Below are 22,590 nucleotides of genomic sequence, written 5' to 3' on the forward strand. Positions count from 1 at the left end.
TATGCAGACTGACCCATGACAAGTAACTCAACACATTTACTTTGTCATTTACTGTTACAGAGCTCTCCAGTAATGATTTTATTTGCACATTTGGCTCAATGACTGACCTTTGGGCAGGTTGGGGTTTTCTTGTGTGTTTTACGTCATCTAACTTATAATAAAAAATATTGATCTTTTTTAATTCCAGAGGGGGGATCTTTGGCCGCTCAGGTTGGACAAACTTGGAAGGCAGCATTATCAACTTAGTTTGCTTTAGTATGACAATATCCACATGTACTCCATTTGGCGACATACCATCACAGAGGCTTTTTAAGTCTCTTATTCTAATAGCCCTTGTACAACCAAAGCATGTTTCTGTAATGTCACATGATACACACATTCTAATTCTTGCATTTCTCCTCTAGTCTGATTAAACAAAGAAGCAAATGCAGATAAGGACATGCTTCCTATAATTAACACCAGTAACAGTCTACAATTACTCCTACAGATAGCATTTTCCATTCACAGATTTTCAACTTTTTCTGAACATCAGACATCTGTGATTCTGTCCATCTCTCCACAAACCTGAAAGTGTAAACACAGCTGAAAATCTCACTCTGGTAATTTTCTTCCTTTGTAAGGAAAGACAAAAAGACTGTTATTTGCAGAAGAAGAGTTACAGTAATTCCTGAGGCTGGCGTTTAGTACACAAGAAAGATGCACACAGTGCATTCATCATCCAGAAACCATAACTGAATATAACAAGATTAGAGTAGAGGTAGGCAGGAGAGAAGAAGGAATCATTGGACATCCAAAACAGGAACACATTTGTATCTAATAATCTTTCATACACACACACTCCAATCCTCAATACAGATTTTTAAATACAACACCTCCCCTCTTTGGGAATTCATGGTTTTACTAGAGCATTAAATGCATCAACACTGCATTGTATTGTGGAACTCACCTTTGCCATCTTACACAACAAAGAGCTAATATCAAAAAGACATCAGAACTGGAAATAAGGGAGTTTAAAACATATCCTCAAAATTCTTTTTTCTTCTTCATTCTAGTCCGAGTTCTTAAAAACTCAAGCTCATAATTTTAAGTTATATTCTTAATATCCTGTTTCTAATTCCTAATTTTGTCACTGAAAGTAGGTATTATTTGCCTAAAATCCCAATATAATTTGACAGAGAAGTTTAAATAACCGGATCAGCTTTTCCCTCAATGCTTTTATGAATTACTAGAAGGTTAAAAGGTATTTCACATCACAGATAAATATTTAGCCAACAGCTGAATAGCAAGTTTGCAGTGGTAGTGTCCTTTCTGTGATCACCACCAGCACCCATCCTGACAGCACCTCCTGTTGTGCCAGCAGGTGTCTGTATGAAGAAGAGACAAACCAGATGAAAGAAGTGACAGGAATGAAGAAAAATGACAACACCATTTTGAAGGTGATGAGTTCCCATGTCCAGTTTACCACCTGGACTCACACAGTAGTGTGTGTGCTATTAGAGACCGTGGTGAGACTGCAATCAATGCGGAGGGAGCACAGGGGAGCAGAGCAGCTGCATGAGCAGCTCTGCTGAAATGCGAACCCTGGCCTCTCGTTACAAACACACATCAGACTCCCCGGTGTTCCTGTTACCCTGAAACACAACCTTGCAATAAGCACACGGTCTTGCTATGAAAAGCTTACAGGAACACTGTGTACGTTCACTAGAGCATTTTTAGATTTTGATTAAGGATCTCTTCTGGCTACGGCTTTTGGAAGCTATCTTTAAAAAGAAAATACAAAACCCCCAAACCCCCACCCTTATTTCTGTATGTTGATTTACATCACATTCATAAATCTTGAAATAAAGTTATGCAAATCTTTATCGTAAGACCAGCCTTTTAAAAATGCTGATTTAGGACTACTTTATGTACAGGTAGACAACAGCTACACAAATTACAGGAACAGTGACATTTTCTACACATACATAAAACCACTCCTGCTGCTACCTCCACAGCTGCCTTAATGTGTATAATAGTTCACAGCCGAAGTGCAGTCTGTTGAGATATTTGTGCTCAAATCTTGTCCAAGCTCCTAGTGGTGAGATCACACATTAGCATGTTAAAAGACAAGAAACGTTGTCACCTGTGAGAAGCACCTACTGCAACCTGTACTTTTGGCTGCCTTTTGGGAAAAGTCATTTGTAGATATGAAATATATTGCTCTCGCTATCCACAAGTAGTTTTATCTATTTTGGGATTAGAAACAGCACAAGAAGTATCCCAGCTGGTCTGTACAGATTCAGTTTGTCATCCCAGATCAACAGCTGAATCACACAATGAGCACTACTGCACTACACTCAAAACTAGGTTTAGTTTATCATGTGATGAATTTTTAAAACGACAGAAAGATCCTACTACAATAGGTTTTAATCTTATTTTTTGCTACTGAAGATGGCATTTCTTGTCTCAGCGTTACAGAACATTTTCATTTGAAAAACAGGTCACTTGAACTGCTTTGAAATGATCGTTTAAGCAAAGATCACAAACGCAAGTCTGCAACAAGGCTGACCATCCAAGAAGGAGCATATAAGATGGCAAAGAACCATGAAGAGTAAGAAAAACCAATTTAAAAGCATCAGAAGGTTTCCAGTCATTTAAACACCATTCAAACTTTGTTCTCTCCTTTGCTTTTACCTCCTGTACTTTGCCCTGGAACAACAGAAATGACTTTGGGGGAATGTACACATCTGTCCATAATAACTGACTCACAGGTGATTCCGGTTGCTCAAACACATAGGGATCTTGGCAATTAATGATAATAATGCACACTTTCAGTTGGGTCGGTCAAAAGTTATTTTAAGAAAAAATCATAGCAATCAAATAAATCAACATGAAACACCCTGGTTGATCAATGTCTCTACCTATTGCACATTCAGGGCACATTCACCAGAGTTTGGGTTTGGGATTTTTTTTACTGTTATAAACACAGTATTATTACAAACACCATACATAATAGCAATACAAACACACTTGTTTAGAAACCCTAAGCCAAGTCTACAGAAAAACCTACACTGAGTACTGCATGTAAAGCGTGATCACAAACATCACTGAGAGGCAGACTCATTTTGGTATCTTACATACAATCAATTTTACATATAAACACAGGAAGTACAGAAGTATTGCTTTATGATCTAAGTGAGGCAGCAGAGATGCCAGACTTCTCACACCTATCAGCTCTATCTGATCTCAGAAGCGTCCAATTTATCCGTTGAATCCTCACTCCCCACAGCTTTGACTCCTGTAGTGGTGAGGAGTCTCTCTAGAATTATAATGGGATGAAGTATTAACTGCTTCTGCTGAGCCATCAGAAAAGAGAGGAAGCAGGCTTGTCCTGAGACAGGTAACCACTCAACCCACAAAACACGTTCAGGATCACCATTCCTTTCTAACCCACACTTCATTTACAAATCTGAAACTGAAACTCCACTACTCCCACCTTTAGAATTCCTCCTTTGATGCATTTTCCCTTCTACCATCTAGTGATCAGTACTTTCAGCAGTGACTCATGAGAATGTGCTTAACATGACACATTATTGAAACTCATTTGGGAGCCTTGATTTGGAAGCCCGAAAGACACACGATGTGAGAATATCTTGAAAAAATTATGACAGGTATCATTACACTTAAGATAGTATTTTATACTATTAAATCTTTCTTACAGATCATGTTTCATAAAAGTTACATTTGGAATTTACTCCTATTTTACCACAAGATAAGAGGAAAGAGAAGTAAACGGAACAAGATGATCTACTAAGTCTGAACAATTCAGAATAAAACCAGACTGCTACCTCCCTGTTATGTTCTTGAATAATTTGTCTAGGTGCAGCATTCTGCCTCCTGAACTTCTGACTTCATGATCAAACTTTACAGACAGGCATTCAGAGTAAGATGAGCTGAGGAATTTAACAGCCATTCTAAACAGTAAGAAAACAGGGCACTGAAATACTGTTTCCTAGAGTAACTTGCTACAGCCTCTCACCTCAGTTCTATCCCCCCTCCCAAGTGGTGTCTGTGACAATCAACAGAACTACTTACTTCACAAAGAAAGCTGCAAGAGCTGGTTTAAATTCCTTTCATGTTTTGTCAGGGTTTTACTACCAAAATAAATCATAATATAGAACCCCCTTTTCCCACAAAAAAAAATCCAACAAAACTATTAAGCTTTAATGTAATACTGAGTTGAGCAGTCATAATTACTGTGATTTTACTACATTACTTCTCGTAAGTGCAAAATAGAATACAAAATTAATAGTATGAAAACTGGTGCATGGTAACTTGTTTAGGTAATGGTTTGAAATTTCAGTTCCAGCATAAAACCCACCCCTATTTGGATGGAAGTTTCCCAGTTTACATACTTAGATACTCACATTTCAAAAAGATTTGATAAATCCACAGTTCTAATGAAAGCAACTGGGACAGTGAAGTCACATTAAAAACACACACAAAAGAGTTCTGTGTTTTTACAGCCACTGTTTGTCTTTCACTATACATGCATACAAAAAATGTCCTTATTTTCATATCACATAGGTCAGAAACCTATACTCAGGATTGCCAAGAAGCCAACTATTTTGCTTATTCTACGTGTGTATTCTTAACATATCATTGGAACAACAGTGCAAATTTCTATTGATTTAGTTCTGACATTTGAATATATCCAAGTTCAGCAATTTCCATAAGTGCAGAAAAACTTCCTCAGCTGTTTTTACATGAGCATAGCCATTGCTCTTGCCATATTCTTGGCAGAAATAAGAATCTTGTTTCTGAATCATCAATTCACTAGTATGCAACATTGACTGGAAAATACTAATACTAAAATAGAACTAATGTTCTACTGAAGTTAGATGTTCAAGAGGATATATTGATACAACAACTCAAAATATATCATTCATGCATATTGTATCATGACAAAAGGAATTTTTTCAGAGTCTGCTTTTCTCTTGACTTTTCTTCTGCATGAAGTGCTAGTCTTATGGGAGCTTTTGGGGAAAACATCAGTATGGGCTGAATCATACTACACTCAAGTACTACACACCAAATAATTGTTCTATTAGTAATTCTAGATAGGGAGTGCACCTCAACATATCATGTATCCACAGTATTAAGTTTACTTCCACAAAAATAAGTCATTAAATCTAAATATTTTTAGTGTGCATTTACAAAGGCACAAGAACTAGGTTAAAAGAGGCTGACAAGATGGTGCTTAAATGCCACAGAAGGGCAGAGCTCCTTACTGAAATAAGCTACTGCAGTTGCAGATTCTTCTATGATCTTCTATACTTTGGAGGAAAACTGAACTGACATTCCTGAAGGCTGAGTCCTCTTCTCTTGAGGTCACTGACAATAAATAAATAGATATGAGAACACTGAAAGACACTTCGCTGACAACTAGTGCCACTAGCTGTAGTCTCTCTGTGAGCCAAAGTGAGTCACAGACATGAATGACTGCTTAGCAGTCAAAGAAAAATCTGAAAGGTAGATAGCAAAGAGAGAACACAGAAGGACGCTGGAAGTAGCATTTTCATTTTGAGAAAGCTTCAAATCATCTTCTCTGCTTTATTTTAAAAGAGTTATCTGTGCAACATTTGGCAGAAGATAGATTGTTAGTATGACAACATAGTAAACCTTGATACTTCAAAAGCAACAAAAGAATAGTTCAAAGCAGCAGTTTCTTACAGCAGCTGAAGTACCTCATTGAAGAAACTGTATGTTGAGTGTAATGACCTAATCAGGGGAATTTCTCCACAGAGAGAGGCTGTTCTACTATAAGTTTATGGGAAAACCCAGCTGGTTTGAATACTGTAAGATCAAGACCTAAATGCTTATGAACGTGTGTGGTTAAAGACAACAAAAATCAGAAGGCTGGGAGTTTCTGACTTTCTGACAAACATATACTGAATACAGTCATGCTCATTTCACAATTGCTTGTTAAAAACTTGCCAGGATTACCCATACTTGGTAACTACAAAACAAATTCAAAACCGCCAACACTATTCTGTTGAACTTGAGTTACTAAAAGTTCTCCACACTCATTTCATCTTTGTTAAGAAAAGGAAATAATTAAGAATCATCATATATCAGCTTTTGTGGCATCAAAAGCCAAATCAAGAGATCAAATTAGTCAATAATGAAATATATTTAGATAACTGAAGTCATAGCTGATATTGAGTACTCATTTTTCAGAAGGCAGTAACACAACACACTATGTAGTTCAATATTTTTACCCATCATTTTTAAGTGCACCAATAAACTGCAAGAATACCTTCCAGGGTGTGGGATACATTGAATTTGTTCCCTAAAAAAAGCATTCCAAGAAACATTTGGGATGGAAGCATGCTTGATGCTTTGACTGCTACCAGAATGTTGCTTCTGTTTTAACCCTATGAGTTTTAAATAAAATGAGAGGAACTTTTTCATTAACAAAACCTACAGTTAATAAATTCCAAATAAGCTTCAGCAATACCTACCAGCATTTTGGCTTGTTATTTCTTGCTGCCCTTCAGAGATCTACGTACAGACTCTCACAGTGAAATAATCCACTCCACACACTTTATTAATGCTAGCGTAACACAATAAAACTTTAGGTAATTAAGTTTAATGTGTTGTTCAACAAGTAACATGGGATTTCATACTAGAACTTACAGTAATCCTTTACAGTTCACAATACCCTCACAGCAAAATCAAAATGAACCAAAACTGCCCCAGTAGTCTTATACAAGAGCTTGATTTTCTTCTTGCTGCTCACCCTGGAAAGTAACATAATGACAACAGTTACAATATGCCATTCAAATATCTAAATAGGAAACGTTTGCGTTGTTTCACAGTGTCTGTCTAGGCAAGTACATTCCCCTCATAGAATATTCTAACTTTAAAATAATGGAAAATATTACAATAATTCCATTAGTGATTTTGCATGTGCAATACCTATAATCAGACCAACATGTTTTTATGACATATATACACAGATTTTACTATAATGAAACACAGATCAACACTTAGCACTATAGTAAATTAACTGTCACACTAACCACCCAGTCTTAATTTTCTGTAAGGAAGAGCCAGATTACACATTCGCTTTCAAGTTACATTAGTGAAATAATCACAAGCTGTGGTTTGGGGGGTGGGGTGTTTGGTTGGTTGTTGATTTGGGGGGGGGTTTTAAATCAAAAACTACCTATGAACACTAAAGACCAAAAGCAGTACATGCAGAATCTTTTAGTTCGATTAAGAATTGTTATTTTATACTTTGGCCAAGTTAGAGAGTCTGAATGCAGACTACTCAAAGCATCAAAAATGAATTTGTTGGTAAAGCACAGGAAACTGTCCTACTAAGCAGGTTATTTTAATCACGTGGGTTTGGTTTGGGGTTTTTTTTCCCCTCTTTCTTTGAAATGTAATTTTTCTTTCCTGCTTGCAAAGAAAAGTCCTCAGCTGCTCACACTGGTGTCATGCTAAGTCTTCAGCATTAACAGCTTGCTAGACTCTTCCTCATGATTGTTTAGTTTCTTTTTGAGATAAGGAATGAACACTTTATAAGTGGTTTGTCTGAACAGTAACCACGCAACTTTTCAGACAACAGGTTACTTCAGATAAATTTTGCAATGCAGACTCATGCCAGATCCCAGGATTCTGAGGAAAGCCATTCAGCAAAGGATCATTATGAAAGGAGTTGCCACTACCATTTTGGGAGAGACAGGAACTAAAGCTGAAGCCTGCCTTCAAAGTCAGGTCTCTGCAACTTATCAGTTACTACTGACCGACACCAACCCATCCTACAGATTTCAGTTCTCCTCACCAAACTGCTGTGACACTTTCGAGTATTTCTTTTGTATTTGTATTCCATTTCTGTTCTTAGATACTTCCCAGAATCAAGTCCTAGGACAGTCAAGTTCTACCATGAGAATCTGTCTCATCAATAAATGAATAGGCAAAGGCAAGTTTTGAATTGCTATCACTCAAATATTGCAGAAGAATCCCAAATTCCTCAAAGTTTCCTGAAAAAATCCTGTTGAAGTACTTTGGTTCATCATTCTCCAACCTTAATGTCAGAGTAAATAATAAACATTAAAGGAAAGCCAATGAATCATTTATTATCTGCTTTGACACTTTTGTTTTGTTACATGCAAACCAGAAAAATCATTTGCACCCAGAGTGGTTAATATTCTAAATGTTAAAGTTGGATATTCACAACAGAAGAAGCATTAGAGAACTGGATGTACCCAAGAACCTAACTGGACATGGCTCAGTGACACTTTCCTTTGACTATGCCCTGCCAATAATACTTCAAATCAGATTTCTGAACATTCTCCTCTTCCTGTGTTATTTCAACTCTTCACAACAGCCAGAGCTCAGAAAACCCACACCATTTCACCAGGCAAGAACCTTGACATTCTGATGCTTGACTCTCTCAGTGTTTCTCCATTAACTTAATTCTCTAGAACAGCAATCTCTGAAAGCTAGCATCATAAGGCAAGAGTACAATACCAAGACAAAAAATCAAACATTAAAGCCACCAATGAAGCAGGCAAGTTTTGTGTTCTTGCCCCATTATCTCTGATAGTTCCAGTTCCTTACAGTTAGTGTTCAGCCAACCTAAAACTAGCAGCATAGAACAAGAAGCATACTCCGTAAGGCCAAAAAACAATAACAGCAACAGGAAAACATGACACCCAAATGCCTGGAAAGCAGGAAATACCTGCCTTCATCTCCACCCTTCAAAAGGAAGTCCAGTACCACACCTTTAAAAACAAGAAGAAAAAAAAAGTACATATTAACATAACCACTGTTCCTGTCCAAAGGAATGTCACTATTTTCTACAACAAGTAAACATTTTGGCCATTCATCTAAAACCACCAAGTCAGCATCAGAATTTAGTCATACCCTAAAGGCCCAAGTTCACCTACCAACATGACTTTGGCCAAATCACCAGTATGGATATGCCACAGGTTGTAAGAAACCCTCAATAACATCATCAAACTACCTCAATGCTATACTGTCAATGAAAACCAAACCCAGACACATCACTAGTAATGTAGTGGTCAGACACTGAAATGAAACAATACCATTATAGAGACCATTCAGCAACTCCTGATAGGTAAATATTCCATAGAATAACAGTGTGAATTGGGATGTCTGTCCCATAAAACTCTATTCTTATTTTTTAACCTCTTTGTAGACAGCTGTCACTTCTTAGTATTATACGACTGCATACTTGCCTGATCATTTGTCCAGCATTTTACATACTCAGTGTAATTCAACATCTTCATGTAGGTATCATGAGACTGCAACAAAGCTTCATATATCTTACCTTTTAGGTTAAACAGAAGTTTTTCTTATACCAAACAACTTTTCACAGTTATTTCTCACATCTCAGAAGGCTGAAATAAGCAATCAATTAAGAACAAACCCTGTCTCACCTGTATCAAATTAGTCCCAGGAATTCAATTATTGCTGTACTCCAAACTAACATTACATTGCCAGAGAAAAAATGGCATTTTGAAGAATGTACTTGAGTTTGCCAGCTTCATCAACACTTTATTTTCTCCTGACCTAGCGTCATAAATTCTTCTGTGCCACAGAACTTCTTTCAGAACCCCAACTTGTTCACCTACTAAAAGCAAAAGTAAGAAGAATTAGGAAAGTCATAGGCGAAACCACAGAGAAAACAAGAATCAGACAAACATGCTGCATGTGTTACATACTTCACCAGGTTAGTGAGGGGTTTGAACACACCATGCAATGCCAGCGTCGTGTCCCAGCTTCTCTGTGGACCCCTGCACACACAGAAAAATACATTTTAATAAAGGTCAGATAACTAAAATCATGGATGAAATTACAATTATTCAGTAACACTCTTGTGGATAACTGAAACCTAAATAAAGAGTAATGGACAAGCATACCTATTTGAGGCTCCTCTGATCTCAAATGTGAATGTCTCAGTTACTGATGACACTGCAGTAAAAGAAATCAGCAGTCGACTGATGGTGTGGTTGCCTCTTGAGCACAGCACTAGTTTTAGATAGGTTAACACGTCACTTTGTATGTCACATCACTCCGTCAACAATGAAACGTCTTTGAGAAAAGTTAAAGCACACACAATTGCACTTGCCTGGAGACTGTACTACTGTAAAAACCTAGCTGCTTATTCAAAGTGACTAAGATAGATGTAAAGTACTGGCTATTTTCTTGTCCTGTCCCAGTCGTGAATCTTGTATGAAATTAAGGCAGTCAGTCACTGAACGAGCAGGTTTGCTGTGTGCACTCTTAAGAGCTTTACAACTTTTCCAAAGTCTCTCTTAGGTTCGTGCCTCAGAAGGACTGGACCAACCATTATGTACCAACATGGTTTTAGCTAATAAATCAGAGCATGAATGGCAAGAGTTCCTAATGAACAAAATTAATTGGGGTGATAAAACCAATGCAAAATATTTTCAAATGCAAAACGTGAAAAAACGCATAGCATCACTAACGTGTCATCCTTCTCTGTGGATGAGCAGTCGACCAGCATCTCCCCCTCTTCTTTCACAGTTACAATTCTCACATCTCCAAGTCCAGAACAAGCAGATTCTTCAGACAACTGATCGTCATTGTCATACCTGCAAATACAACCCAAGCTGTTAACTGAAACATTTTTTCTGCAAAAAAAGTTTTGTTTGTTTTGTCTAGACTGGCATTATGTGCTCAACAATACAAACAACAAAAGGCATACATAAGTTGTTCTACAAAGGATATAAAACCATCTTCCATTTTAGTAAAATTAGCTGCACACTTCCCTCTTTCTTACATAAACTCCACTGCATTTTTCAAGTACTATCATGAAAAATATGTCATCCACCCTTCACATGTATAGAGAGTACACTACTAACATTCCATCAGCTGCTATTAAAGAAGCACTGCCTGGCACTGCTTTTTCTTCTTTCACAGTAATTCTTCTCATACCCTGAGAGAGGGAACAGACTGAAGCTTTTGATAATGGGTCATGGCTGTCATACCTAGAAAGAAAATAAGCAGTTGGTATTAATGGCAAAAATTACTTACTTGGCATTAAATAGAGGAATATTGGGACAGTCTACTTACAAGTCCAGTAAAAACCCTGCAACTTCTGCGTCATTTCTGAAATCTAACTTTTCCTTAAGCGCCAACCATCGGTCAATATGATTTCCCACATAAATCCTTGTTTTCCCCCTTCTTCTATCAAGACTTTGCTTTCTCTTTTTCTTTTCCAGAAAAGACAGCACCGGAGGCCTCCCACATCTCTTTGGTGGTGGCGACATTGTAAGCCTAGATATAAAGAAAAGACTGTTTAGTGAGCGAGACCTCGGACTAACAGGTTGTACCTCTGTGTTCTGAGTCCTTGTAGCGCAGACTGATAGACAACCACCTTCTATTCCTATGAAGCACATAAACCACTCCAAACGAACACGACTCTCAACAGACGCGGCCGCCATGGCGCGCAGCCCTTTACGGGGAGAAAGGCGCAGAGGCAAACGCCTACCCGGTCTCTCCGACGAACTCGGTCGTTTCCAGGTAGGCCACGGCGACGGGCGCCGGGACAACCCCACCTAAGGCCGTCCCTAAGGGAATACCCATTCCCTGCCGCGTCCCGAGCCTCCAGCCCCTCCGGTTCCATGGCAGCGCCTCGCCGCCTCCTCACACCCCGCTGGTGGAAGCCGCTAGGGAGGTCAGACACTCACCCGCCACGAACATCAACACAACCCCTCCAGCAGCGGCTGACATAAACACGAGGCACGTGATCAAAGGCGCGCGCTGATGACGTACAGCTCACGTGAGAGTGGGCCGGTCGTGGCGGAGCCTCAGGGGGACCGAGCGACTGCTCCCGGAGCGGGAGGGGTGGCAAGGGTCAGGACCCCCCCAGGCACTCGGGAGCTGCTCCGGGGTTAATCCAGGCGCCTCCAGATGAGGTTACCGGCGTTCTGCGTCTGCTGTCCCTGCGAGAAAAGGCCTCGGACAGCGCTGCTTTCCGCGGTGCGGGGTAAGAGTGCTTGCAGAGGTCGAGTACCAGTTTTAAGGAAACTGATTTAAAGCCTTTTTAAACATTAAAAAGTGAAGTTAACGACAGTCACAGTGAAAGCACTGCGTGCCCCGGAGATAAAAACTGGCATCTGCAAGTTACTGGTGCAAAGAGGGAGCAGGTAACAAAATAGATCTTTAAATACTCGTTTAATAACTTCAGTAAACGTGGTACAAAAGATAGGAAACACGGGTTTTCCAAGCAATGTTCCCAGTACAAATTGCAAAAATCCTCTATAATAGTACAGTATAATACTGCATAGGGTATTTTACCTCCTGAAAGACCAGATTCAGAGACAAAGTCAGACACATCCTCTTAAGGAGCAGAGAATATGTGACATTTGACTTGCTTGTTGAAAGGAAAATACTAAATCAGTGACACCATGGAAAAGAAAATGCACCTAAACTCAAAATCCACACAATCACAAACTATTCCAACTGCAGCCAAACACAGCACGTGTTCTACCACTTTCTTGGCACCTCCACACACTTCTGTTTACATATACTGCATTTTAAAATCACTAAATCCACAGACCAAGTTAGCCAGCAGTACTCACGGATAATTTTAACCAAAGAGAGGGACAATCATACCTGCCAATGTATTATTATTTCTACTGTCAGTTTTGGTAGACTCACAGTAACAAGTCAAACCAGTTGCCTCAAGAACTGACTGAAGGCTCATAGAAACATTTATTTCCAGCTGCTGAATCAGCTGAATAACCGAAACAAAAATATTTTGTTTGGGTTTTGTCCAACTTTTACATAACTTGAAAATAAATTGAAGAAAAAAAGCCATCACATCCTGAAATCCGTTTCACTATGTCATCATTTACAACAGTACACAAGCAGATTTTCATGACACATTTTAGTGTGTGAATTAATAGAGGAGGAATGAAAAAAGAAGCAAAGAAGAATTATCTTAGCATAATTATAGGTTCTCTCAAAATAGCACAAATTCTCAGTAGTACTTGTATCTAAGGATAATTCCTTGCATTTTAACCTTTTCTCAAATATAAGAGAATTCCTCCTCTGTCACCATTATTTCTGCAAATTAGATAATTGGTGATACTGTTTCCAACTAAGTATTACTGTTTAACAGGCTTTTTGTACTTATTTCTTATGATGGCCTTCACAAGTTTAGTCTGTATAAACACATTCACATTCCAAGTAACTTGTTAACCATGTTAACCACTAAAAGCTGTTGTTTGCTTATAGGTTTCTGGTTATCCTGAAATTACAGAGCTGCTGGGAGAAATAAAGGGTTACTAACAACATTTACTTCCACCAAGTAACTTTGAAACAAAAGCAAATATGCAGCCACTTGCCTTTTCAGTATATTAAACAAGCTCCTGCTGTCATGCATAGTAGCAAAATTAAAAATTAGCATTTTAGAAATTAAGATGTATGGCTGTGTTCCCAATGATGAATTAATAGATAAGAAAAAAAACCCCAAAGCTTTTAAGTTAATGTATCTGGCCATATTTGTGGGGTTCTAAGGAGGTCTATGAGCCAGTATTAATTTCTCCAGCTTTAGCCAATTCTGGCTGTGTGGCAGACACAGCAAGAGAATGCTTTTAACTCCAACAATATTTATATTAATGTTGATTTTACCACTTGGATGTCCATGCCAGTGAGGTTAATATTTTGCTCCTGAACTGTTTCATACAAATTCTTTAATAAACATGCATTCCTGGTACAATGGACTGTATGTTATACAGCAGCAGCAGCTGCCACTTAGGAATGAAATTTCAAAGCCCATACCCCAGGCTCAGCAAAGGTTAAGGTTCATTTTCCTCCCCAGCAAATGCAAAGAAACGTAACTGAGGACACCAGGTGCAGCACTCCGCCTCCTCCCAAACAGCCACTGCAGCTGTGCAGGAAAGAATTCCAGAGGTTTATATAGTTCATAGCAGTCTCTACAACATTACTTCAACTCACTCTTCTCCTCTTACCATCAAGTTCTCACTGAAAATCCCAGCTACACTATCACCTTTCCACTGATAAATATTTCACTATGTTTCATTAGTTCCCAGAGCAAACATCCTATCTCTGAGCTCCGTATATGTAGCCTCCGAATGTAAGCACAGCAGTAACTGTTACAAACTTATGAAGCCTACTGTCTCCTGAAGCATGTGATTTTGGATATAAAATGCTCTATGCTGCTACAAGAGCAATCAGTAAACCTGGCAGTATGTTTAAATATTCTTGTTTATTTCATGGTTTATGTATATTTGTGAGATGGGATTGAGAAACTGCTCCCTGGATATGCCAATGTAAACTTCATACAGTAATTTATCTATGTAATAGAACTGAAATTATACAGAGATCTGGTTTATCTAGCTAAGTTTCCAGAAAGCATGGGGATGCTGATCCTTTAGCTGGTATATTCTCCGGTTATCATCAATTAAAGGACTTTGAAGACAAAGAGGGTCAATCCAAACCATTACGTTAAGCTGGCATGGAAAGACCTATACTCCATGAAATGAATCCTTTTAGATTGAGCTTTGTAATATCCTACTGCAGTGGTTCTTCCCTTTGCTCTTTGTTACAAGTGTTATTCCTAGACAAAAAGTGATTTATGACACTATCACAAAGTATTTCCATGTTCTAGTGCAATACTGATTAACACATGAAAAAATACAGCACTGGTATTTACTTAGTTATTCACAAAGACCAACTCTCTCATCATCAATAGCTTTAATCAGTCTGTTTCTCTTCTAACCTGAAACAGAATCAATTACAACAATTTAATAAAGAGAACTAAGAAAAAAGTTGAAAACCACCAGGTTCATCACCATACATCTCATGGCAGCAAGTCTTGGCTTGTGTTCAAATCCTTAATGCTTTCAGAACAACTCAATTTATGAAGAACAGTATGCAAAAGATCTACTGACGAAGGTTTAAGGTGTTAGACTTCCAGAAACAGGCTCATTTTCAAAATTGAGCTTTCAGTCCTTTGGGGCTTCATGAAACAAGAGAGGAACTACTATATTCTAAGGGATTTTAAGAAAAACTAGCTGTACAGAAATCTAGCAAGACCTGAATTCTCATTGCATCTTGATCCGTGTAAACTAAGTAACACAAAAGTAGAGTTTCTTACCTTTATTGATCACTGCTGAGAGTGATTCATCACATTTAAATTCTTTCAAACAAGCTTTGTATCTTCAGTCTTTCATCTAAGTTACTAGATTAGAAAGGATAACATATTCTTATATTTAAAAGCAGTTAAATTATGCTGTGTAATACCTAACATGCAATAAAAAACTTTCATGTGGAAAACATGAAGTAAAAACCAAGTTGAGAGGAACAGTTAAACACGCAGAGTCATCAAACCAATAAGCTACTGCATTCTAACTAGAGAAAAACAGCATCTCTAACTGTGGAGGACACCCTTAAAAACACGGTGCAGCTGAGTGTGCTCAACAGATCAGAAAATGCTGGCGTGAGCAGACCGAAGAGAACAAACAGCTAATGTTCCTCTCCAAGAACTGTTTTGAATGGGATGTTATGAGAACAGCCGATATCTTGTGATTGACCACAGTTTAAACATAAAACAATGAATCCTGTGCAAGAATGATGATTTCTCAGACGATAGTGTAGTTCACTGATTTGAAGCAAACATTAGTTAGATACAAGAACAAGAAAATAATATTGAAAATATGGTTGGGCAGCCTTTGGGGTGGAATGTGTGTGTCTGGTTTTGATAAGTTATGTGTGGCAAATGCCTATGGCATACTCAAAGTATGTAATAGCGCATTGTATGCTTAATAAATGATTCTGTACCTCCCTTCTCAAAGCTCGTGTCTCCATACACCACATCTAACAATATATTTGCTTCATGCTTCCTATTTTTACTTTCTTCCCATCACCATCTGCATGTCTTCTGCTTTTTCTTCCAAAAAGCATCTACCTGGCTTAGCTTCACTACCCCATCACAGAATTCAGACTGAACAGGAACAAAATTCCCAATGCCAAAGCCAAAAAACCACTACCTGTTCATAAAAGAGCTTCTGAAAACAATTCTTGTTTTTCTTACAGTAATTTTAGATCTTTAAGAGAAAGAGTCCATATTGATTCAGTGCTTTGCTACACACATTCTCTAAATAAAGTTGAGGGGTTTGGCCACCAATGCCTTTGGGTTGTACCTCTGCCTTCAGTACTGCCATTTTATAGAATCACAGAATGGTTCGGGTTGGAAAGGACCTTAAGATCATCCAGTTCCAACCCCCTGCCATGGGCAGGGACACCACACACTAAACCATGTCACCCAAGGCTCCATCCAACCTGGCCCAATCTTCCCCTGTTGGTGGCCAGTACTGAATGCCACAAGAGTGAGATACTGTTGCATGGAGAAAGATGGTGAACTACCACCTTGCCAACAAGCAAGAATTTCAGCTACTTTCAGTATTCTTCAGCAATAGAAAGTACTTCCTTATGGAAGCCATGTAAGCAATACTCAGAAGGACTGCTCCTTTTCTCTAGGAAAACTCATAACACGTGAGCTCCCTGCGAGGCAGCAACACATGCAGCAGAGCTCCTTGTGAGTCCCCATTCTCCATGGGAGGCTGCAGCTGAAGACCATTTCTGATCCAGTGACAGATGGCTCTGAGGCAGCGCTGGTCAGGACAGTGGGGAACTGCCACAGCCCCGGTGCAGGGTCAGAGTGATGTGAGCTCAACAAATCCTCTGTCAGGACAAGTGTCATCCATTCATCTACCTGCAAGCAGCTCAAGTACAAGTACACATTTTGCTGCTTTTGTAACAGTTCTAACTAAATGTGTAGTATTTACTGCACTAACCCAATACTCACATGTCTCAATGCTCACCCCACTGGCTGAATGGAATAGAATCCCGCTGACATCAAAACATGAGTGGCGATTACTTGGTTAACTACATTGAACTACCACAACTTTCTGATGAAAAATTTATGCTAGAAAGACAGCCTGCTTTCCTTAAGAAGACCTGCATGAAAATAAAATCACTTTGAGGAGAAAATCCTCACATGGACACACAGTGGAGCTGGAGGAGGCCACAGCTCCACCAGTGAAGCCCCTGCAAGTCCCAGGGGCAACATCCTTGCACCGGGGCTTGCTCCCGACGGCCCCCGGAAACACCATGGCAGAGTGGTACGGAAAGCTCGGGCCGGCTCCTATGGCCAGGGACGGGGGAGGACTCGACAGCACCACCGGCCGCCATTGCACCCACCTCAGGGCCGGCGCTTCCCGCGCTCCCACAGCACGCACAACGCCTGTGACGTCCCCCGCCGCCTGAGGCGGGAGCCGCCGTTCCCTGAGGGGCCGAGGCTGGCTCGAAGCGGGTTTTCCCCACAGGGCTCTCCCTCCCAATGGAGCAGGGGAAGAGCGGGCAGGGCAGGAGCGACGGACGTGAGTTTTGCCGAGGTAATTCAGGGTGCCCGAATTCGCTCAGTGTGGCAGTTGGGAAGAGGCCGTCAATTGTTGACCAAAAAAGTATTGTGAGAAATAAAGCGGAGCATGTGTGCGGAGTTGATGTGAGGAGCAACACGGTTTTCCTCACTGACAGCATGGGCTGAGTCAGATGTGAACCGGGCAGACTGTAAAGACAAGAGTGTGAAATAGAGCATGCTCCTCACTTAAACGTGTGATAAACAGTGGTCAGGAGAGCCTTTCCAGTGCCAGAGCCCACACTGCGTCCAGAGAAAATGAGATGCTGGGGAGAGCAGATGAAATGTGGGAAACAAAACTTGATAAAGCAGATAAAACACAAAAAGGCACTGGTCACTGACACTGTGATGTGAATCCTCAGGCAAGTCCCCAGAGGGCCATAAACCTCATGACAGACTTTCTAATTTTGCAAGTCATTTTTTCTGCATCAACAACAGTAAACTGGATAAGCAGTATTAGTGCAAGTGCTAAGGAAAATGTGTGGACCCAGGTTGTTGTGTATAACCCTGAGCCTCTGGATCTCGGCCTGAGGAGAACCAGCCCTACACAGTGCAAGGAGGAGTGAGCCAGGTAAGGTTTCCTCACAGGGACATTCAGGCATCGGTTCCCATCCTTGTGCCTTCGAGGTCAGTGGCTCCTTGGGGAGAGGAAGCAGTGTGAAAGAATGTGGTAACTGGAGGCTGTCCCTGTCATTGTCAGGACCTGGCTGAGTTCCTGCGCAGGGCGGTGGGCTACAGATAGGGGGAAAAAAAATATGGAACGCTTCACGAATTTGCGTGTCATCCTTGCGCAGGGGCCATGCTAATCTTCTCTGTATCGTTCCAATTTTAGTATATGTGCTGCCGAAGCGAGCACGATCTGCTGTTCCTCCCCTTAGGTATTTGTAGCCACGGAGTTAGGGCTCCGCAAGGACAGGGCGAGCCCAGGTGTCGCGCAGCTGCCGGTACCGGGCCGAGTACGCTCGGTACCCGCTGCCAGTGGGGTCGCGCCCGGGCTTGGCCTGCACGGGGGACCGCGGACACGGGGGGACAGTGGCTGCTTTCGGTGCCTTTCTTTATGCAAATGCACGCAAAGCACACTGGGAAGGGGCGGTACCGGCACCCACAGAGGGTGATGGAGGGGGGACGCTAAAGGTGGCGGTGTTCAGTTGTTTACAGTTAGCAGTATTGATATTTTCTGTGGTAAAATAGCGTCAACTTTACTTAAATTAGCTTATCAATTTTCTGTGGTAATATAACGTCGTTTTCGCTTACATTAAATACTTTTTTTTTCTGTGATAATGTAACGTTTTCGCTTATATTAGTTTAATACATTTTTTTCTGTGGTAATACAACGTCGTTTTCGCTTATATAATACCTTTTTTCTTTTGTGGTAATATATCGTTGATTTTACTCAAATTAGTGTAATACGAGCTTTCTGTGATAATATATCCTAGTTCTTTAATATCAACTTTCTGTGGTACTATATTCTTAAATAAGTTGAATATCGATTTTCTATAGTAATACATAGTAGTTCTTACTTAAAGTACTTTAATATCAATCATCTGTGGTAACGTACAGCACATTTAAACCATTTGCTGTTATTTCAGGTGTCTTTAAGCACATAGGGGCTGTAGTAGGGGCTCCCGCACTAGTGGGGAACGCTCTTACCTGTGCCGAGTAGGGGCAGCCGGTGCTCGCCGGGGCGGTGGAGGGAACATGGGGCTCTCGGTGGTTGTGTGGAACGATGGCAGGGGTTAGTCCGCTTTAAGCCAAGGCGGGAAGATATTGTACCAAGCAGCAGAGTGGCGCAGCGGAAGCGTGCTGGGCCCATAACCCAGAGGTCGATGGATCGAAACCATCCTCTGCTAGCTGGTCTACATTTTCGGTTTTTTTCCCGGCGGAGCGATCCATGATGAGCAGGCAGGCTGCTTTACAGGCGGTTCCATTGCATGAAACTCGGCAACCGGCGTGTCCGTGATCGCTATCTTTTTATTGTTGTTTTCGCTTGTTTATGGGCGTGGAGTTGGTGTTGTGAGTACAGTTATTTTTCCCGAAACCATCTTGACATGTAATGTAGTGGGTGCGAGTAAAGGAAAGCCACAATGCACCACCATATGATACAACCTTTTCTTCTATCACTATTTGATGATTTAATAAAATCACAGGCTTGTTTGGGCTGGAAGGGACCATCCAGTTGCAGCCGCCTGCCACGGGCACAGACCCCTTCCACTAGAGCAGCTTGCTCCAAGCCCCTGTGTCCAACCTGGCCTTGAATGCTGCCAGGGGTGGGGCAGCCACAGCTTCTCTGGGTACCCTGTGCCAGCGCCTCAGCACCCTCACAGGGATCTCATCTCAAACTTCCTTGTCAGTTTATTGCCATTCTGCCTTGCCCTGTCCTTACTGGCCTTTGTCAAAAGCCCCTCTTCAGCTTTCTTGTCGTCCCCTTTAGGTACTGGAGCTGCTCTAAGGTCTCCCCAGAGCCTTCTTTTCTCCAGGCTGAACAAGACCAGCTCTCCCAGCCTGGCTCCATAGCAGAGGTGCTCCAGCCCTTGGAGCATCTTTGTGTCCTCATCTGGAGTTGCTCCAACAGTTTCATGTCCTTACTTATGTGTAAAAAGCTTGTTGCATCTGTTTGTAGCTTTTCAGTGTCTTGTCTGTTTAAATGAAACATTCTGTTACCTATATGCACTGGTCAGTTAATACCAAGAGAGGAAATAACCTGGCAAACTAAAACAATAGTTGAGACAAGGAGGCCTGCTTCTTTTCACATATAGCAAGCAAATACTCAAATTTGCATGAAAGGAAAACGAGTATACAAATGTGAAGTAAGAATCAGTGCACACAGTATTGGAAGTCTGTAATTGAGCTTTAAATTGAATTATCTAAGAAATAGCTTACTGATGGTTTAATGCTAAGTTGCTTCTAAATGTAGGAACAGTGGCATTCTTACATAGAATTGACACATGTGGAATGCATTAAAGAGAAACGAAGCAAAGAAGAAATTACGTTTCTAAAGCAGAAAGAATACTTACACCTGTTTTTCTTGTGGGCTCCCCTCAAAAGGAGTGCGCCGGGGGTCGGTTTCAACGGTTCCATGGTGTAATGGTTAGCACTCTGGACTCTGAATCCAGCGATCCGAGTTCAAATCTCGGTGGAACCTAATAGTTTTTGCGTGTGGGTAAAGTTTTTCTTGCTGGCCATTGTCACGGAAAATGAGTTTAGGGAAAGCAGTGTTTTTCACGGGCAGTTGGAACGCCATAAATTGCCGACATCTCGTGCTACCTGGAAAACGGATTTAAAAGCAAGGAGAAGCAAACCGTAGAGTTTTCCCAATTTCCCCTTCCCACCCCCTCTATTTATTGTAGGTAGGTTAGGACATTCTTACATCTATTATCTGAAAAATTTCGGACATGCCATAGTGCACTGAAACGTAAGGGATTCATTTTAGTTCTACGCCGTAAACAACCTGTGTGGTTTGCTCTAATTCCAACTCGTGCATTAGAAAAGCACGAGGCTCTCTGCTGAACCCCAGTGCACGTGTGAAGGTTCCGTTTGTGTATCTGAAAGATGCTGCCCCACTGCTCATGTTTGCTGTCTGACCTTGCATCTTAGCGATCGTTATACCACGAAGACAATTAATATTGTAGAAAGCTCTGCAAGATTATGACTTCAGTGGCACTGAATTCCCTGCCCATCAGTCCAGCCACCGAGGCAGGAGGGGGATGGGAGTCGTTCACTGTGGGGTTATTCCCCGGGCTGGCGGAGGCGAGTGCCACCGCCCGGTTCTATGGTGTAATGGTTAGCACTCTGGACTTTGAATCCAGCGATCCGAGTTCAAATCTCGGTAGAACCTACGACGCAACCTGCACTTTTACCCGCCCTTGGTGGCCCCTCGCCGGCACAGCTCGTTCACAGCGACCTAAAAGGAGGCGGCTTCGCACGACAGCCTAGATAATGAGCCCCAACAAACCAACTGCAACGCCAAGGCGCAGCACAGCTGGGTGCTGGCCAAAACATGGGTGAGACCCGGGAAGCTAAATGGCATTTCCTTGATCTGAACTGTATTGCACTATAAAAATTTTCTTAAATTGCACAGCTATGCAAAAAAAGATCAAAGAAGACCTTAAATATTACTACAGTTTTATTAGGTCTTTCACTATATGCTACCATTGTTTTATATTAAATCTTAAAAAAAAAAAAGGGCATTTACACTGAGGAAAATCTGATTTTCAAATTCTGTAAATGTGCAAATTAGGACATTATTTTCCAAGTGTACCTAATTATTCACAGAAAAGCAGAGAGATTTCAGAGTAAGTATAATCTCACCAATTAAATTGTGCAGAGTTCAAATAGAAATTACCTTTTCTTTGCTGACACAATTTTTTTCCTCATTTCAAGAGTAGTTAAAGACATCCAAACACTGGCTCCCCTCCTCACATCCTGTTGTTGCTGGCTGTTTACACAGCAACAGCCCTGTTCTACACCAGAGTGAACATAAGCGCCTCTTGCTTTTTCTCTGGCCAGGTAATCACTCCTTACTATCCCTTTAAAAAAGTTTAGATCACCTTCAGGACTAGTTACTATTTTGAGGAACCTTCAAGGTCTAGAGGCTGTTCTGTGGAAGCCAGGGTACTAACACTCTATAAAGAAATATATGGAAATGTTTGCCAAATCTGTTAATACTTACATAACTTATTGATTAAAAAAAAAAAAAATCTCTTCTATGTCTGGGCCAATTTTCATCCTTTCCCCGACTGTGTTTCTAAATATCAGACTATACACAATTATCTTTACTGTTCCATGTGCACCAGTGTTTCAAGTAAGTATGTATAGAATAGGGCTGTCAGCCCTTTAGACTGACTCCAGCACCATCACTCCTCCCAGGTAAGGGAACTTTAAAGCCACTAGATGTTTGTCTGCCTTGGTATGATTCAATACATTATTTGTAAACTCATTTGAGAGAACAACATTACCATTTCATACTGCTACCCAGCAACTTTCTCCTTCCATTTACCACAGTCCGAAGTCCAGCTGTAATCCAGAATACTCATACAGCTGATACAGTATTACTGTTACAGACTAAGTATTCATGCTGAATTCACCAGACAAGCACATATGCT

At 40.7% G+C, this 22,590-nt stretch overlaps 1 protein-coding gene and 4 non-coding genes across 6 annotated transcripts in view; 3 read left to right on the plus strand and 2 right to left on the minus strand.

Annotated features, from left to right (window-relative positions):
- FOXK2 (forkhead box K2) overlaps nucleotides 1–15,567 on the minus strand; it is a 71,083-nt gene extending 55,516 nt beyond the window's left edge. Inside the window, exons 1-5 of one of the 2 annotated variants that reach the window (XM_061377050.1) lie at nucleotides 15,167–15,567; nucleotides 12,834–12,883; nucleotides 11,113–11,316; nucleotides 10,902–11,027; nucleotides 10,506–10,631 (exon numbers count right to left, since the gene is read on the minus strand). In XM_061377050.1, the coding sequence (XP_061233034.1) occupies nucleotides 10,506–10,631; nucleotides 10,902–11,027; nucleotides 11,113–11,316; nucleotides 12,834–12,862 (485 nt within the window). In that variant the 5' untranslated portion in view covers nucleotides 12,863–12,883; nucleotides 15,167–15,567. The remainder of the gene's footprint in view (nucleotides 1–10,505; nucleotides 10,632–10,901; nucleotides 11,028–11,112; nucleotides 11,317–12,833; nucleotides 12,884–15,166) is intronic. The other variant, XM_061377051.1, reaches the window with a different exon arrangement.
- Nucleotides 15,568–18,237: 2,670 nt separating this feature from the next.
- LOC133225260 (U6 spliceosomal RNA) lies at nucleotides 18,238–18,344 on the minus strand. Its single transcript, XR_009729081.1, has one exon. It is a non-coding gene; the product is annotated as a U6 spliceosomal RNA (small nuclear RNA).
- Nucleotides 18,345–19,266: 922 nt separating this feature from the next.
- Nucleotides 19,267–19,338, plus strand: TRNAM-CAU (transfer RNA methionine (anticodon CAU)). Its single transcript has one exon. It is a non-coding gene; the product is annotated as a tRNA-Met (tRNA).
- Nucleotides 19,339–20,558: 1,220 nt separating this feature from the next.
- Nucleotides 20,559–20,630, plus strand: TRNAQ-CUG (transfer RNA glutamine (anticodon CUG)). Its single transcript has one exon. It is a non-coding gene; the product is annotated as a tRNA-Gln (tRNA).
- A 621-nt stretch (nucleotides 20,631–21,251) lies between these two features.
- Nucleotides 21,252–21,323, plus strand: TRNAQ-UUG (transfer RNA glutamine (anticodon UUG)). Its single transcript has one exon. It is a non-coding gene; the product is annotated as a tRNA-Gln (tRNA).
- The last annotated feature ends 1,267 nt before the right edge of the window (nucleotides 21,324–22,590 follow it).

This window comes from Neopsephotus bourkii, unplaced genomic scaffold, assembly GCF_033783945.1.
Source record: "Neopsephotus bourkii isolate Nb327-2 ecotype Australia unplaced genomic scaffold, CSIRO-AGI_Nbou_v1 NB_1749, whole genome shotgun sequence".
Classification (NCBI taxonomy): Eukaryota; Metazoa; Chordata; class Aves; order Psittaciformes; family Psittacidae; genus Neopsephotus; species Neopsephotus bourkii.